Source organism: Chelmon rostratus, chromosome 11 (assembly GCF_017976325.1).
Source record: "Chelmon rostratus isolate fCheRos1 chromosome 11, fCheRos1.pri, whole genome shotgun sequence".
Classification (NCBI taxonomy): Eukaryota; Metazoa; Chordata; class Actinopteri; order Chaetodontiformes; family Chaetodontidae; genus Chelmon; species Chelmon rostratus.
The window spans coordinates 26,953,854-26,972,697 of NC_055668.1; the positions used below are offsets into that span (position 1 = coordinate 26,953,854).

Sequence of the window (18,844 nt, forward strand, 5' to 3'; positions counted from 1 at the left end):
ATATACTGTGTATATTAAGCTGATATATCATTGGAACATTACATATACAATGGTTTTAAAAAAATAAAGTAGTCATCATAAATCATAAAAACATAAACATAAAAAATAGAAAAAATGAACAAAAACTGCAAAATGTGAATAATAAAGCAAAAGAAAAATACTGCTTATTTGCAATGAGTTCAAAACTAAACAGACAGCAGTTTTGTCTCATTTTGTCCAATAATAAGGAATTATTTAATAAAGATAATAAGTATAAATACTTCATTGGATAAAAATCGGATTTAAAATGAAAACGATTTCCTTTTAAAAATAAGACATTTAGGTGGAAATACAACTTCTAATTTATAGCAGATTACTAATTTCATTAAAGCAACTTTTGTTCAACCAGTTTTCTGACAAAAAAACACAATAAGAGACAGAACTAGCAAAGGGAAAATATAATATAATATATATACATATACACAAACACTTAAAGGTAAGAAAAATCTGGCTAAAACTAATGAAGAGGGAGCGGAGGTGAATATCATTCCGCCTGTAAAGGATTTGTTTTGAAAAGCAGAAACAGGAAGTTGCTTCAGGTTCATTGACGCTGTTGTGACGTTCAGTTAGTCTGGAGATTTGTGTTTTTCGGGAAACGGCAGACAGGCGGACGGAGAGCTGCAGACAGGTAAAACACACCTTTTAACTCTTTATTTCAAATTGTTTGAACAACGTGAGAAACTGCTGCCGATCAATAACTCATCAATAATCGATCAGCTGCAGACACTGAATGTTTTAAACCGGCGGAACGTTTTCAGCTCAGATGACTTCAGGTCAGACTGAAAAGAGACTGAATTTGATCCTGAAGAGTCGAAAATAAAGAGTCAGTTTTCTTCTTTAGTCACATGAAGAACTTTGACGCGTTTGTAGTTTAGGCAAACTGAACCAGTAACTGAACCAGTAACTGAACCAGTGACTAAACCAGTGGACTACACCAGTAACTGAACCAGTGGACTAAACCAGTGACTGAACCAGTGGACTGAACCAGTAAACTGAACCAGTGACTGAACCAGTGGACCGAACCAGTGGACTGAACCAGTAAACTAAACCAGTAACTGAACCAGTAAACTGAACCAGTGACTGAACCAGTGGACTGAACCAGTAAACTGAACCAGTAAACTGAAGCAGTGAATTGAACCAGTAAACTGAACCAGTGACTAAACCAGTGGACTAAACCAGTGACTGAACCAGTGGACTGAACCAGTAAACTGAACCAGTGACTGAACCAGTGGACCGAACCAGTGGACTGAACCAGTAAACTAAACCAGTAACTGAACCAGTAAACTGAACCAGTGACTGAACCAGTGGACTGAACCAGTGAACTGAACCAGTAACTGAACCAGAGACTGAACCAGTAACTGAACCAGTAAACTGAACCAGTAACTGAAGCAGTAACTGGTTTGTGTGGCAGCTGACTGAGAGTTTCTGAGTGTTTGGTTGCTGACCCTGAATCAGTGATTGAATGTGCGTGTGCTGAGCTGCTGTCAGTTTACAGAGCAGACCTGAGATCAGTGCGTCTGTGCTGCTGTTTGATCGGATTGTGTAACTGAGAGGAAAATTACTGACTGGCTGCAACATCTCAACACTTTGAGCAACGAACAGTCGACAGTTGACCTGAAACACGAACTCGCTCCAGTTTCTCCACGTTTTCTTCTTCTTCTGTTCGTTCGTCGTTTTCTCTCCTTTTTTACAATCGTTCCTTCTTGGATTGAAATCGTTCTGTTCATTCGCTGCTTTTCAAAGGCAGGAGGAGGAGTTAAATGACCGATTGATGATGTGAGTGGTTAACTGACAGGTCACCTGTCTGTAGTTTACCTGAACCGAAGGAAACACCTTAAACAGTTTGAACGACTCAGTTAAAAGCTCCGAAACCAGAGATTCAGTTAAAGGACCAGTTTTAATCAGAATTTAATTATTGACCTTCAAACAGTCGTTAGATGAAGAAGTCTGAGCTGAAGGTCTTTACCGGCTTTAGAAGGAGCTTTCAGCCACACCTCCAGGTCTTCATCTGCGGATGGAGTCAGGAGGCGGATCTGTTGGTGTGTCAGCTCGTTCTGAACTCTCAGTGACGGCTCATCAGACTCCATCAGCTGATGAAGACCATGGCGCTTCAGAAAAGGTTAGTAAGTGAGCCTTTAGTGAGACTGTGTGTTTGTACGTTTACTCTAAACGTCAGAGCAGCTTCTTATTTCTGGTGTTCACTGGTCACGTTTTGTCCTGAAGGTGGCGCTAGAGCAACAAGCACTGTGGAAAACCCAGAGATTTGTCCTCTGGGTAGCAGGAGTGTCATCTGACTTTGTGCTAAGCTAGGCTAACCACAGTGATGGACTGCTGCTTTAACTGAAGCAGCAGTTTGTTGTTTGTTCAGTCGGGCTGGAAATTAAGGATTGTCCCCAAATAATCACCGAGGAGGAGGAGGAGGAGGAGGAGTGGAAATTCCCACTGATGTATTTAGATATGACTCCAGCACGCACACACACACACACACACACACACACACACACACACAGTGGTGATTAACTCCTGATTTGGCGTCTGCAGGGAAATCCCAGAAGGAGGAAGAAGAGAAGAGGCTTCTTCTTCATCACCTTCACCCTCCTCATCAGTGTTTCTGCTGAGTCATGGCCGGAGCTCTCAGGTACGTTGTGTTTCTGTGCTGACGGCGGGGGGGTGGCTCTGCTCCTGATCTGCTCACGTGGTTTTTGATGCGAGGTCAGATTTGATTTGCTGGTTTGCAGATCAGAAGATATTCAGGTGAAACCTTCGTAGATGTCAAAGGTGCGTCTGTGTCAGGTCTGATCTGGATCTGGTTGTTGGACCTGTGATGTGTGGACCTGTGAGACCTGTCTGGTCATGTGACCGCTCGTGTTTTTGACCTTCAGGCTTGGTTTTTGTGATGTCACAGACGTGAATCCATTCGCTGCCTCGTTAAACACAGAGTCGATTTTTCTGGGAGCTTTGAAGCCGACGCTGTTCGCATCACGTTTGCTAGCTGACTCTTCTTCTTCACTGCGTCTGTTGGTGCCACCTGTGGATCAGTGGAGTGGTGTGACACATCACACCTGAGCGCACAAACAAAACTACTCTGACTTGTCGAGTTATTCGTTCGTGGACAGAACCACACGAGTTCTAAAAACCAACCGTCTGAGCTGTTTCACAGAAACAGAGCAGCGAGCTCAGTGGATTCCTGCAGAGGTTGGAGGTCACGCAGAAATACCCCGAACCAAACTTCCCCCTCGGGTTTTCTCTGCCTGCTCTTACTGTACCTGCTGTAGGTTTATGCTAGTGAGGGCCGTCTCCGCTGAGACCCGATTGGCTGCTGCCGTCAGGGGGCCGTCCCTCTGCCGGGGGACTCTGTTGAAGTCGGGAGAACCAGATGATTCAGATCAGATTTGAGTCAGATTCTGTCAGTGAGGCGTATTTTTGCGAGGCGAGGAGAGACAGGAAGTCAAAGCGAAGAACCAGAAAGCACCAAAAAGACAGAAAGACGAGCAAAGAGGAAGTGAAGAGAGGCTGCAGGTCTGAACATGAAACTTCAGGTTTGTGTCTGTTTGCTGGATTCATTCACGGGTTTGTCCTTTAATCGTTTTTGTGTCGCCTGTTTGAGTTTTGTTGAACATTGAATTGAATTGAATGTGTCGAGAGTTTCCAGTTAGACGGTTTGTCGTGTAGTCTGTGAAATAATCCCAGATGTCAGCTCAGATTACGTTTCAACACATGCAGACGACACACACGTTTGCAGAGCTGTGTCACCTGAGCAGGTGCTCTGAACTAATCACTGATTGGATCTCCTCAAATAACTGAAGGATTGAAGTTGGCGCTAAGCTTCGCTTGCTAACGACCACAAACTGCAGAAGTCTGTCGTCATGGACTCGGACCTAAACTTAAACAGTGAGACATTTTCACAATCAGCCTTCGACATTAAGAATGAATGAAGGATGAAAGGACCTCCAACTCAGGGGGACACAAAGACTTGTCCATGCGTCCCTCTTCAGTTAATCTCTATAGACAGATATCTGCATGTGTGTCTGTAGGCTAGAGACAAGGTAAAGGAAGCATTCAGATCTCTGTTTGTAGTCTGACTGGTATTGGCCAATCACGTTTGAGCGGGCCTTGGTTGCATGCAGGTAAAAAGTCTGTACGGAGAGCAAAGGAGACGGAACGCATCGGCTGAAATGAAATCTCAGAACCAATCAGCTACCATCTGATGACGACTTATCTTTTTATTAGCTTAGTAAATGTATCTGTTTCAGTAGGCTCGACTATAATAACTCCAGCAGAATGCTATCAGCATGCTAACATGCCCACAATGACAATGGTAACATGCTGCTGTTTAGCAGGTATAATGTTTATAGCATGTTCACCATCTTAACTTGACGTGTTAGCATGCTAACATTAGTTAATTAGCAGTAAACAACGTCCAGCTGAGGCTGATGTTCTGCAGGTGTTTGCTCATAAACCAAAGTGTAGGACGCATTAACATGTTGACCTGATGGTGGCGCTAGTGTTTCCCCTGTTTCCAGTCTTTATGCTAAGCTAAGCTAACTAGCTGCTAGCTGTAGCTTCATGTTTACTGTACAGTGTATGTATCATTTTCAGCAAGGAAATATGGATAAAATTGAATTGAACTATTAATTGAAGAGAGTTTGGTACTGGTTCTGGTTTTCTGGTGGTTCTAATGGTCCTGGTACTGGTTCTGGTGGTTGTAATGGGCCTGGTACTGGTTTTCTGGTGGTTCTAATAGGCCTGGTACTGGTTTTCTGGTGGTTCTAATGGTCCTGGTACTGGTTCTGGTGGTTGTAATGGGCCTGGTACTGGTTTTCTGGTGGTTCTAATGGGCCTGGTACTGGTTCTGGGCCTGGTGGTGCTGATCTCAGGTCAGGTCTGCAGCACTGTGATCAGAGGTTCCCTGGTTCCCGTCACAGAGAACTTTTTCTCCTCAGAGTGTTTATCAGCAGCAGCTGAGTGACGTCATCAGCTGTGGCCCCGCCCCCTCAGCGCTGATCTGGAATTCTGGGGGTTTTCCTCCGCTCGGCCACTTCCAGGAAGTGACTGAAAACAGACGGGGGAGGGGGGAGAGAGAGAGACAGAGAGAGAGACAGAGGGAGAGTGTAGAGAGAGAGAGCGAGCGGTGCTGTGTCTCAGGCTCTCTCGCCCTCTCTGTCAAAGTGAAACTTTCTGTCCTTCACTTTGTTTCCTCGTCGACATTTTGGGACTAAAACACTTCAGCAGTGACAGACGAGAAGATTTAAAGTCACTCAGGTCAGATAATGTTTCCTGTGTGCGTGTGTGTGTGTGTGCGTGTGTGTGTGCGTGTGTGTGTGCGTGTGTGTGTGCGTGTGTGTGTGTGCGTGTGTGTGTGTGCGTGTGCGTACTCTAACTGTTCTGTGTCTGTGTGTTTGTTTGCTGCAGGATGACTGAAGCTCAGTTCATCGCCTACGACAATGATGTGAGTCTTTTCTTTTCAAACGTTCCTTCTGCTTCGTGTCTCTGATCGTTAACGACTCTTTCAGCTGATCGTGGACTGAAGCCGCGCTTCCTGTTTACGGAAAGATTTCCTGACGGTTAGCTGGATGAAGCTGATCTTCATCACTCGGTCAGTTGTTGCGTCTGCTGCTGGACGTGATGACGCGCTGCAGATCTGGCTCCTCTTCTTCACGCTGTCTCCGGTCTGGTCTCAGAGGACCGACCTGCTGAAAGAAGCTTCAGTAGAAAAGCTTCAGTTGTGTTTCAGACTGTGAGAAACATGAAAGCTTTTTGAACGTCTCAGGTTTGAAGCAGAAGGAAGAAAACATCAAGTTAAATGAGAAACAAACGTCTTCCTGCGTCGTCTTCGCCTCAGATCAGACAGAAACTCGCCGTGTCTGCAGGAGCTGCTCTGTCGTGACGATCAGCTGATTTACATACGTCACATGTGGCCTCGCCGACTCTCGGCTTCCTGCGTTCAACCTGAACTCGGCCGCTCGCTGAAGCGTTTTGTGATTTCACGGCTTCACGGAGACGACCGCGGCCTTTCACGCGTTCATCTTTATTTGTTTCATTCTGATTTGAGCGGGCAGGACGGAGAGCGATGTGACGCCACGGCGGCGCGAACAGCCGCAGACGCAACAAGAGAAGCAGCAGACGCTAATCCTCCGAGCTAACTGAGAGTCTTCATCGATTCTTATTTTTATTGATTCATCTCGTTTAACAAACAGCCCAAAAACAAAGAGATTCACAGTGATCAGAAGAGCTGCGTCACGTTACCGAAGAAACCAATCATGTAATCAACTGACGATCAATCGGCCAATCATATCGATACCTGATACCTGAGATCCATCGATCTCTAGTGACGACAGTGATCAGTCACACTCATATGAAAAGTGTGAACAACAATGATAGATACTGCAGATATCGATTGGTTGGTTGATTGATTGGTTGGTTGATTGGTTGATTGATTGATTGGTTGATTGGTTGATTGATTGATTGATTGATTGATTGTGTTCTGTTGCAGTTTGAGATGTTGAAAATGTTTTTTTCTTCTTCAGCTGCAGATGAATTTGATGCAGTACGACTACATTCCTCCAGTGGACATAAAGACTGAACCCTACATACCTGAGACAGGTACGCAGACAGGTGTTGAGTAATATTTCAATCTGAATTTAAAGGTGTCACAAACACAGACGAGAGTTCGAGCTGAAGTTTGTGAGATTAATGTCTGATGATTATATGACCTGATTCGAGTCGAGCAGGTAATACTCGTGTCCGTACCTGTACAGAACCCAGGCCTCGGTACTCAGGGTCCGGCCGGGACTAGTTCCGGAAACATTATTCAAACGATATTATCTGCTCTATGATTAACCATTTGTGAGATGAGAGAATCAGCAGCAGCAAAGCTTTCATGAAGGGAAGCTCACAGTTCCAGAGGACACTGACGGACAGTTAGCACCTGGAACATTTCTGTTCAGGACCTCCAGGTAAAGCAGGTAAACACCATGTGAGCAGTAGTACCCTGTGCAGGTAACAGTGGAAGAAGAGCTGATCAGGGGAACTGTTCTCAGGAGGAACATCAGTGTCAACCTTGTAGAACCTTCTCTTGTCCCGGGCTTGAACCAGGGGGGGTCGGCGGTCACGGTCGGCGTCTCGACCCTGAAGCCACGTCCTGATACCTGGAACCTCAACGTCATTTATGACGTAATGTCTGATTCAAACCTGGAAATGAGACTTCTCAGAGCCGTTTACCAGAATCAAGGGAAACATCTCGAGAGCAGCAGCACCCACCTGAGCTGAACTCTGCAGTTCTGTATTCTCTGTTCCAAGAAACAGAGACGGCCTGTGAAAGGGCTGAACCTGGGACAGCCACGCACTCCAGAACTTACTAACGGGGAAAACACAGAGGAGTGCGGTCCCGGTTTCTGTGAGCGTCAGGAACTAAACCTGTGTTTGTGTTTCAGCTCACGGTCCCTACATTCAAATCATCGAGGAGCCCAAACAGGTGAGAGTCACACTTCACTTCCTGTTTCTGTCTCCTCCTCCTCTCTGCTGCAGGCTACATTAGCACCACACACCCCGATCACCCAGCTGTCACCTGGCCAGTTGCATTGTGGGTAACATTTAGAGTCAAAAATCAGGTTTCCAATAAGACGCAACCAGTCTTTCAAAAAGGAAAAGCTCAAGCTGGAAACAGTTTGTTCCTCCTGCAGAGAGACTTCCTGCCGCCGCCGCACGGCCTCAAACCCTGAGCGAACGAGTCAAACGCTGGTCAGTTAGCAAACATTAAGCTGTACTTCATCGTAAAAGATGAAACCTGAAAACGATTTCCTGTTAACTCGACCTCGGTTCACAAAGCAAACAGAGACGTTAGATGAAAGCTGAGATACAAGTTTATTGACAGCAGAGGGGAAATCCACACGTTCCAGCAGACTCCAGATCAGAGGAGAAAGAGCTGAAGCAAAGTGCAGCAGGCGTCATAAACACACACATTATACAGTTAAAGTACACTGAAGTATGAATACACATCATCACTAATCATCATACATGTACTAATACTGTGTTCTTACAGAGTGAAATGAATGGTACAAAGTAATCTGAATATATAACGTGCTGTTACGATCGTCTGTGAGTTGTTTTCACGTGAATTCACCTAAAAACATCAGGTCATCAGGTGGATCCACTTCCTGTCATCCAGGGTTTTCCCAACAGTCAAAACAACGTGGCAGCGTGTCGATGAGCCACGCAGGGAGTTTCTGCAGCTAAAGGTCATGTGACCACAGAGAGTCTCTGTATGCAAATCAGTCAGTTCAGTGAGGAGACAAGAAGAAGCGGCACGGACGACCCGTAGCTATGACGACAGCTCAGCTTCAGCAGAGAGACGTGAACTAACAAGAACTGTTTACATTAAAACGTGTCAGAAACCAGAGCAGCAGAAATAAAACAGAATGAAACAGAATGAAACAGAATGAAATACCCGACAACACAAAGAACGTTTGATAAAGAAGCTTTCTGAGTCAGACTGAAGCACAAAAACCTGAACTTCAGCAAACACCAACAGATACCTGCCTGCCACAGTGACCTGTGTGTGTGTGTGTGTGTCCTCAGAGGGGCTTTCGCTTCCGTTATGAGTGTGAGGGTCCGTCCCACGGCGGGCTCCCGGGGGCCTCCAGCGAGAAGAACCGGAGAACCTACCCGACCGTGAAGGTGAGTTCATCAGCGGCTCTCTGACAACAACATGTCGACTGCAGCTCCAAACATCACGATGTGACGAATCTCACGTGAGCCAGGAACCAGGAGCTTCTGATGATGCGAAGACTCATACGTCATAAACAGGAATATAAATTAGCGTTAACCTCGGAGACACGGACAAAGCATGATGGGAAATAACCCCACAGCGTTCACATTTTACTGTCCAGCTCAGTCGTTTGTCTCCGAGTGTGAAGATTAAAACCTGTTTCAGTCGTGTTAGTCGAACACGTCGACGTGTCATCAGACTGTTCTGCTGCCCCCAAGTGGCCAAAAAATTAATTAACGCAGCTTTAAGGTCTTTTCTGTCAGCGTCGTTTTGTTTAGCACTTTTATTCTTCCTGTACATTTTAAAAAACATGAAAATGTACAAGAACAGCTGAAATGATCAGATTCATTGATTGACAGAAAATGACTGATCATCTAGGAGAACAGTAGAACAGGAGAACAGGAGAAAAGTAGAACAGCAGAACAGGAGAGCAGGAGAAAAGTAGAACAGGAGAACAGTCACAGGGACATTTTACTGCACTCAGTACTTTGACTGTAGTACTTTCATTATACTTTTGTACTTGTACTAAACTTTGACTTGTGTGAGTATTTGTACTGTGTGATATTCGTACTTTTACTGCAGGATCATCAGATGTTCGTGTGTTCTCTCTCGGTCTCAGATCAATAACTACATGGGTCACGCCCGGGTGGAGGTCCAGCTGGTGACCCACTCTGACCCCCCTCGCGTTCACGCTCACAGTCTGGTCGGACGTCACTGCACCGAGAACGGAACCTGCACGCTGGACATCGGCCCCAACGACCTCACCGCCTCGTCAGTATCCAATCAGATCGCAGCGTCCTCACGGACACTTAGCCTGGGGAAAGCTTCAGGGTTTTACTGCTGCTGGTCAACAAGTAGAGAAAAGTCCGGAGAGGAAGTCCGACTTTTCTTTTTTAACTTAATGTCCCAAAAACACAAGAGACGAAAAGTACCGAAAGAAAGAGGCAGATAACGAATTTATGGCAACGATGACGACATGAAAGGTTTTTCAGCAGGAACATCTGACAATCTGACAGTAATCCAAACCTCCAGGGGAATTTTCTTAAAGAAGTGAATCATCAAACTGATTTCTGAAAAATCTAAAGTTTACTTCACAAAATATCAGACGAGCAAAATGTTCATGACGGAAAAGCTTTGATGCAGCGTTAGTTGAAAATGGACAAATATTAAATAAATGATTATTTCCTCTCGGTGTGAGTGAAACCGTCAGAAAGTCAAAGAAATAAAAAACATAGCCGTGGTTTCAAAGTGTTGACCGGTGATGTCACTTCCTGTAGCTTCAGTAATCTGGGGATCCTCCACGTGACCAAGAAAGGGGTGGTGGAGGTGCTGAGCCGGAGGCTGAGAGAGGAGAGGAAGAGACAGAAAGGTGCTCACTGTCACCTGACAGGTAAGCTCACCTCACCTGAGAGCTAAAAATACAAACTGAACGTCCCGGCCCGTCCAGGTGTGTGACGTCCTGCCGTCTGTCCCCCTCAGATGCAGAGGAACACTCCATCCTGAAGGAGGCCAAGGAGCTGGGGAAGGTGATGGATCTGAACATCGTCAGGTTGAGGTTCACCGCCTACCTGCAGGACAGCAACGGAGGATTCACCAGAGCGCTGAAACCCGTCGTGTCCAACCCCATCTACGACAGCAGTGAGTGTTACTGAGGAAGCTCTGCGAGGAAGAAGAGGGGTTTACCGCTCGTAAGCTCTCAGCGTTAAAACTAGCGTCTGAGACCCTGTAGCTTCGTTTAGCTAACTGCTGGGAGGTCAAACAGGAAACAGGAAGCTGCTTTGTCTGGAATGGGAAGTTCATCTGGTTGTCAGTAGTTTGAGCGTTCATGGCGGCCATCTTTATTTCTAGAGTCTTTGAATGACTCGTGGGGTTAGCTGAGGAACTACTGTAGCTCAGGAGCTAACAGCTAACACACTCGGAGGCTAGCAGCATGCTAGTGCTAGTCTCCTACAGCAGCTGTCAAAGCTTCTGTTTTCTGTGTAGTCGACTGTTTTGTTCTCTGCATAGAGAATGACTGAAAAGGGGGAAAATCTCTCTGAGCTAGCTAGCATGCTAACTGTCAGTTAGCAGCCAGATCAAGCCGACAGGACTTCAAACGACTGCCGCTAGCATCGAGTGCTGCCTCGTAGCCTTTAACGCTGGTGTGTATCCTCTGATCGCAGCTGCGGCTTTTCGTTTCGTTTGTCTCGTGTGAATATCTGAAGGTTTTTGTGAATATTTAAATAGTGAAAAATCGTCATTGTTTTATATTTTCTGACACGTTTACACCAAACGATTAATAATTGAAATAATTGTATGATGCTGAATATTAACATTTCCGCCTCTGGCCGCTAGTAGCTAGCCAGCTAGCTCAGAAACACAAAGCGACCGTCTGAATGAGGCGTTCGGACGCTCAGGTGAGGAATCGTCACTGACCGTTTGTGTTTCTGCTGCAGAGTCACCGAACGCCTCCAACCTGAAGATCTCTCGGATGGATAAGACGTGCGGCTCGGTGCTCGGAGGAGACGAGATCTTCCTGCTCTGCGACAAAGTCCAGAAAGGTGATCTGACGTGGATTTATTTCCGTTCACTTCTTTCGTCTGATAATGTTTCTGAAGCTGGAGAAATATCCCATCATGCCTCTGTGCTGCACGTTACAGACGACATCGAGATCCGTTTTTATGAGGAAGACGATGAAGGTGGCTGGGAGGCGTTCGGGGACTTCTCACCCACCGACGTTCACAAACAGGTACACAGTGTGTGTGTGTGTGTGTGTGTGTGTGTGTGTGTGGAAGGACAGTACTGTTAAAGGCCGGTCGTGTTGCCTTCAGGAAGTGACTCTCTCTCCTCTCTCCTCAGTACGCCATCGTGTTCAAAACGCCGCCCTATCACAGCGCGGAGATCGAGCGCCCCGTCACCGTCTTCCTGCAGCTGAAGAGGAAGAAGGCCGGCGACAGCAGCGATCCCAAACAGTTCACCTACATACCGCAGGTCCAAGGTCAGCCGCCGCCGACTACAACACTGACGCTAACAGCGATCAATGAGCGCTGACAGGAAGGAGTCTGTTTTTGGGGTTTAAGGTCACGGTTTCGGGGTTTTTCCCACCGTGGAAACACCGTCAGTCCTGTTAGTTCATGAGAACGAAAAATGAAGGACATGTTTTCAGTCTGTCACATTTCCTCATCATCATCGTCTCCTCCTCTGCCCCGTTTCAGACAAAGAGGAGGTGCTGAGGAAGAAGCAGAAGCCGCTGCCTCACTATGAACCCTGGAGAGGAGGAGGAGGAGGAGGAGGAGGAAGAGGTGGAGGAGCCGGGGGATTTGGAGGAGCTGGAGGAGGAGGAGGTGAGGATTTAACGAGTTTGTAGGAGGAAACAAAGAATCGCGCTCTGATGATTAGAGATGAAGAACATGATGGAGGTCAAGACCAACTGGGAGGTCACTGTGTCCCTCTGCAGGATTCCAGTTCACCCAGCAGATGAATGGAGCAGGAGGAGGAGGAGGAACGTTCTTCACAGGAGGCTTCACAGGCTTCAGCGGAGGGGGAGGGGCTCAGATGTCAGGCTCCACCCCTCAGACCGGGGTTACCCAGCAACTGACAGACAGGCGGGCGGGCGGACAAACAACAGGACAGACCGGAGGACAGACCGGAGGACAGACAGGAGGACAGACCGGCTCACCACTACAACAGCAGCTGTTTCAGATAGGTAAGACGCCGTAGGAAGTAAAATTAAAGGAAGTGACATTTTAGAAAAGCGGTGAGGACGTGTCCTCCACCGTGTCCTCCACCGTTCTGCTCTTGCTGGTTTGTTTGCAGATGATGTGACTCTGCTCGTCTTTAGAAAGTCCGGCTCTGCTTTGTGTTTCAGCTGCTGCCCTCCACAGCCGAGCCTCTCAGAGCGCCAGACAGACGGCCGCTGCCCTGCTGCAGTACTGCAGCACCGGGGACACCCGGGTCCTTCTGGCAGTCCAGAGACACCTCTGTGGTGTCCAGGACGGAAACGGAGACACGTTAGTTGCTTTATTACTTTTTTTCTCCTCCAGGCTGGCTGAGATCAAAAACACGTCTGAATTTGATTCTTATTGTTGCAGCTTTTATCATTCCAAGGTTTGATGTTGTGTTTTTTATTTTCCCACAGTCCTTTGCACCTGGCCATCATCCATCAGCAGACAGGTGTGATCCAGCAACTTATCCACACTCTTCTGAACAGCCAGCAGCAAAACATCCTCAACACAGCCAACCACCTCCGACAGGTAACTAACACCATGTTAACTCACCTCAACGCAGCTAACTCCCTCCAACTGGTAGCTAACTTTTTGTTAACTCACCTTAACACAGCTAACCACCTCTGACAGGTAGCTAACACCACCTTAACTCACCTCTACACAGCTAACTCTTTGTTAACTCACCTTAACACAGCTAACCACCTCTGACAGGTAGCTAACACCACCTTAACTCACCTCAAAGCAGCTAACGCCCTCCAACTGGCAGCTAACTCCTTTTTATGTCACCTTAACACAGCCAACCACTTCCGCCAGGTAGCTAACTCCTTGTTAACTCACCTTAACACAGCTAGCCACCTCTGACAGGTAGCTAACACCACATTAACTCACCTTAAAACAGACAACCACCTCCGACAGGTAACTAACACCACATTAACTCACCTTAGCACAGCTAACTCCCTCTGGCAGTTAGCTAGCTTCATGTTAACTTACCTCAACACAGCTAACTACCTTTGACAGGTAGCTAACACCATGCTAACTCACCTTAGCACAGCCAACCAGTTCCGACAGGTAGTTTTGGGAGCAGCCGTGGCCTAGAGGTTGGAGAAGCGGCTTGTGACCGGAGGGTCGCCGGCCCCTTCCATTAGCCGGCTGATGTGCCCTTGAGCAAGGCACTTAACCCCCCTAATATGCTCCCCGGGCGCCTGATGCGGCAGCCCACTGCTCCTGTGTGTTTCACTGCATGTTGCATGTGCATGTGTGTGTTTCAGTAAATCAGCGAAATAAATCAGAGACTAATTTCCCAGTTTGGGATTAATAAAGTGAATAAAATTAAAAATTAAAATTAAATTAAATTAGCTAACTCCTTGTTAACTCATTTGAAGACAGCTAACTACTTTCAAAGGTATGTTAGCTAACTTCTAGCTAATTTGTTAAAAAGATGAGCCTAGTTTACCCATCTCAACAAAGCTACCTTCCTGTGACAGGTAGCTAACTCCTTACTCTACTCACCCTATGCAACTAACCACCTTCAGAAAGTAGTTAACCTCTAGCTACCTAGTTCAGTAATGCTAACTACATTTGAAAGATAGCTAGCTCCAAGGTAACTTATGTTAACACAGCTAACCAGTTTCAACAGGTGGTAAACTCTCAGCCAACCCAAGAATCTCTTCTGTCATAATTAATCCCAATGATTTACCTCAATGCATCGCTACCGCTAACAGGTATTTAACCTTTTAACTCTTCTTAATACAGCTAACTGCCTCCGCCAGGCAGTTAATTCAACGCTAACACACCGCAGCACAGCTTATAACCTCCATCAGTTAGCCAAGTCGCCTCTCAACACAGCAATGTGTTTAGCTAACACGGCTAACTGCTACAGCACCTCAACAAAGCTAATCACCTCTGACAGGTAACTAATGTGACTAATGACTCACCACAATGTAGCTAACCACCACAGACAGGTAACTAATCACTAACTGCTTGACACAGGTATCTAATCAGTCCCAGGTAGCTATAAAACCATCTTACCTGACCAAATCCTTCACCTGCTCCTGCAGACTCCTCTCCACCTGGCAGTGATCACCCGGCAGGTGAAGGTGGTGGAGGTGTTGCTGAGGGCGGGAGCCGACCCCAGCCTGCTGGACAAAGATGGCCGTAGTCCCATCCACCTGGCAGCGCTGGCCGGAGACAACGCCACACTCCGCGCCCTGCTGGCTCACCTGGGAGAACGCCACGCCCACCTGGTGAACACCCCTGACTACCACGGTGAGAGAGTCCACATAGATCATTTACAGATGCTAATACAAGTATTAACGAAGCACTCATAGGGGCGTGTTATTTTTTATATGGTAACTTTTATTACCTGTATTACTGCGTCTCAGGCCTTCATCCTCTCCACCTGGCCGTGAGGAGGGACGGTGAGCGCTGCCTCCGTTTGCTGGTGGAGGGCGGAGCCAAAATCAACGCACCTGAGCAGAAGAGTGGAAACACCGCCCTCCACCTGGCTGTCAGAGAAAACCTGTTCAAGGTGGCCTGCACTCTCATCACAGAGGTATGACACACACACACACACACACACACACACACACCTGTACGCTGAGTCATCAGTGACATCACAGTCATTTCCTCTGTGTGTTTACAGCTGAAGGCGGATGTTAACGCGTGCACGTTCGGAGGAAACACACCTCTGCACCTGGCGGCCAGTCTGGGCTCACCGCCTCTCTGCTCCGTGCTCGTCGCTGCAGGTGAAACACATGAAGTGTTTCCAGAGGACACTCACAACACACACACCTGAGACAAACAACACCAGAACACAAGGGGCTCAGAGCCGCTGAGGACGTGAAGGAACCTGAAGTTCACTCACGAACCTTGAACACATCTTTAAAAATGTCACGTTTCTGATGACAAACTCACCTGAGTGACGAATGAAAAGCTGTTCTTCATCCTTCAGGTGCCGATAAGAACATGGAGAACGACGAGCCGCTCTTCTTCAGCTCCTCTTCAGATGAAGAGCAGGACGAAGATGAACCGATCAGAGAGGAGGTCAAAGAGCAAGAGGCCGCCTCGCAGCCAGTAAACCCTCGCAAGAGGCACGCAGGAGGACACACCCCCCTGGACCTCGCCAAGTGCCAGAAGGTAACAGAGTTATCCTTTCAAAATAAAAGCACAGGATGTAAGAACAGAATCTTTAGAGCACAAAGACGATGAAACTGTGATTTAATGGAGCTGAAATTACTGTTGTTGAACCGATTAAATGTTTTAAAGTGAAACAAACTCGATCCCGACGTTACACGTAACATTTGTTCATATGATTCCGTAAAGCTGCTTTCAGCTTCCAGAGATGAAATCAGTTAACATAACGGACGAGAACATGACACGTTCAGAGTCACGAGTCCAGTCAGACGAGCTGAAACATGAGAAAATATTTCCCATCGAAGCAGAAATAAAGCCAGAGCCGTTTGATACGACGTCAGGACACGACCAGGATGTAGATTTCAAAATAAGACAAAATAGATGAATGTGACAAATTCTCTAAAATCACTCTGACGTTTCCTCTAGCGCCACCATGAGGTCAACATGTTAATGTGTCCGATCCAAACACCCGCAGCACTGATGACAGTCCCATCAGCTTCAGATGCTAACATGCTAACATGCTAAACTAAGATGGTGAACGTGTTAAACATTATTCCTGTTGGTGTTAGCATTTAGCTCAAAGCACAGCTGTGTGCTAAACTGCAGCTGGTTTAGTTCTGCTGTTTAAAACGATGGTGGAGGAGTTTCTCACCTCCTCATCCCACCTCCTCCTCTCCTCTCGCCTCACCTCCTCACTTCCTCCTCACCTCTCCTCTCCTCTCCTCTCCCCCCCTCCTCTCCTCTCCTCCTCTCACCTTCTCACCCCCTCCTCTCCTCTCCCCTTCCTCTCCTCTCCTCACCACCTCCTCTCCTCTCCTCTCCTCACCACCTCCTCTCCTCTCACCTCCTCTCCTCCTCCTCAGGTGAGGAACCTGTTAATCTCCAGGCAGAGTCCCAAGTCGAGTCGTCACGGCAGTAAGAAGATGAAGCCGAGCAGCTGTGAAGGTTCGTTATTGATCAGCTGAGGTCACCTGACAGGTCAGAGGTCAGCGGCAGAGCGTCTCACTGATGGACGCTCTGCCGGCCGACCGGCTGTAAGAGAATCAAAAAGTCTTTCAGCTGTCGTACGAACGTTTGTAACATGAAGCAAACCTGTGCGCAGAGGTGGAGGCTTCGGGGCTGGACGAGGACACTCTGTCCCGGCTGGTGGAGGTGTTGAGCGTCGAAGACGTCCCCTGGAGGAAACTGGCGGAGAAGCTGGGGATGATGACGCTGACTCACCTGTACGTGGACAGTCCGACGCCCTGCCAGCACCTGCTGCAGCTCTACAAGGTAACTCATCCCCCACCGCACCTGCACCAGTGCAGTTTAACGCAGCGCCCGCGTGACCGCAGCGCCTCTCACGTGTCTGATGTGTGTTTGCGTCCAGCTGGGTGGAGGTCCAGTGAAAGGTCTGGTCGAAGCTCTTCAGTCTCTCGGTCTGACGGAAGGAGTCCGACTGCTGAGAAACACCGAGCTCCAAGACGACAAACACAGCACAGGTAACACACCTGACTTCATGTAGCGCCGCTTCAACCGTCACTGAACATGTTGTTATGGAACGCTTCAAGGTTTCCTGTTACTATAAATAAAGTTATGTTGCTTTAAATAAAGTTATGTTGCTTTAAATAAGGTCACAGATGAACTTTAGTTCAGATTCAAACAGCAGCCACATTCACCTTATTCACGTTCTGTCCAATCAGACGCCACGGTTGACAGTGGTTTCGGCAGCCAGCCAATGGAAGAAGAGGAGCCGCCTGTGGCCAATCAGTGACATCCCTCTGGAGCAGCTTCAGTCATCTCACCCGGGACCCTGCAGGAACCAGGACTCTGCAGAACCAGGACCCTGCAGGAACCAGGACTCTGCAGAACTGGACTTGAATTTGCAGCCTGTCGGTCTGCTGGATGTTTGAATGTGACGTTTGTTTACCTGCAGAGGAGACGCGTGCTGCGCTCCGGACCGACTCCAACTTTGTAAATTAAGTTTAAAATGAACGATCCCACCGTGAGTCTTCATCAAACATGAGGCTTTGTTCTTTTTTAGTTCAGAAAATTTGCCTCTTTTAAACTTGGTTGAATTTTTGATTAATTTATATTTTGTTTTTGCGTCAGTGTGTTTCTGAGCGTTGTGAGCAGCAGGTTTGATCTGTCGAACGTTTTTTTATTCATTACAGAAAGTGAAAGTGGGCTGAGGTGTGATCGAGGATGAACGTTAGCTGTAAATCTGATTCGCGTTCACATCGTGTCTGTTTTCTGTTGACTCGACATCTGGTAACAGCTCATCTGTTCTTTCATCCGGTCTGGAACGCAGCACGTCTCACCTGTCTCACCTGTGAGCAGTGACATCATCAGACCGGGTTTACATGAGTTTAAATGTTACTCACCTGTTTCTCTGTTTCTCAAAACTTTAATCTTTCTATTCAGTAAATAGGAGGCGTTTTATGGAAGCCCAGTGGTGCCAGGACGTAAAAAAGATTTTCAATGTTATCAATGTCAAAAATAAAAAACTAATATCGTACGTAAAAACTATGACGAGTTGATTTAAATTGTGATTATCAGATCATTTTGACTCAAAGAGTCAAAGTATTTAAGTCAAAATGAGTCTAAATGTGGGATTTTTATGTCAAAACGATAATATATGGAGTCAAAGTAACAGTCAAAATCATTATTGACACTAAGTCAACATTAAGACAAAATACTTTTTACTTCAGAATTATAAAACAAACGCAGTTAAATGAAAGTTGTTTTTACTGTTTGAAGATTTTTTACACTAAAAATTATGACTTAAATTCTGTTTTTCAAAAAATCTAAATGTCAGATTTTAAATCAAAAGTTTCAGTGAAGTCACGGTGACGGAGCAAAGGAAACACTTTAACTCTAATAAGTTTTTGTTTTGAAGAAAACTTAAATATTAAAGTTCTACGTTTTAAACGTCGTTCCTTCTGAAAAATGAAATTTAGTTTTGAACGATATCAGAAACGACTCTCGGGCTCAGACCGCGTCGAGCGTTTTATTGATGAGGATCAATCGTCCTTCCTCCGTTACTTTCAGACGTCGTGCCTTCATGTTGTCGAAGTAGAATCCAGTAGAGAGTGTGTGTTTTTACTAATACTGTGTATTCTGTGGTTTCTCTTCTGGAAATATTTAATCAGCGTTGAACGAGACGTGAACGCTGCACTGTTAAGTTTCTGAAACTTTGAATAAAATGACTCAGATCTTTGAG

General features: G+C 46.6%; 1 protein-coding gene across 3 annotated transcripts; it reads left to right on the forward strand.

Moving 5' to 3' along the window:
• Positions 1-627: 627 nt before the first annotated feature.
• nfkb2 (nuclear factor of kappa light polypeptide gene enhancer in B-cells 2 (p49/p100)) lies at positions 628-18,843 on the forward strand. 3 transcript variants are annotated; one of them, XM_041946922.1, is made up of 24 exons: positions 628-667; positions 2,581-2,677; positions 5,452-5,488; positions 6,567-6,642; positions 7,473-7,513; positions 8,617-8,715; positions 9,426-9,577; positions 10,084-10,196; positions 10,286-10,444; positions 11,242-11,346; positions 11,446-11,534; positions 11,645-11,783; positions 12,001-12,129; positions 12,243-12,491; positions 12,654-12,795; positions 12,924-13,038; positions 14,568-14,775; positions 14,892-15,061; positions 15,152-15,254; positions 15,461-15,645; positions 16,506-16,587; positions 16,745-16,914; positions 17,012-17,123; positions 17,325-18,843. In XM_041946922.1, exons 2-24 carry the CDS (start codon positions 2,661-2,663, stop codon positions 17,393-17,395), a joined length of 2,763 nt encoding a protein of 920 aa, XP_041802856.1. In that variant the 5' UTR covers positions 628-667; positions 2,581-2,660; the 3' UTR covers positions 17,396-18,843. The 3 variants fall into 3 exon arrangements, with proteins under 3 accessions (XP_041802856.1, XP_041802858.1, XP_041802857.1); XM_041946924.1 differs by lacking the exons at positions 628-667; positions 2,581-2,677 and adding an exon at positions 3,446-3,578; XM_041946923.1 differs by lacking the exons at positions 628-667; positions 2,581-2,677 and adding an exon at positions 5,154-5,301.
• Position 18,844: the final 1 nt, after the last annotated feature.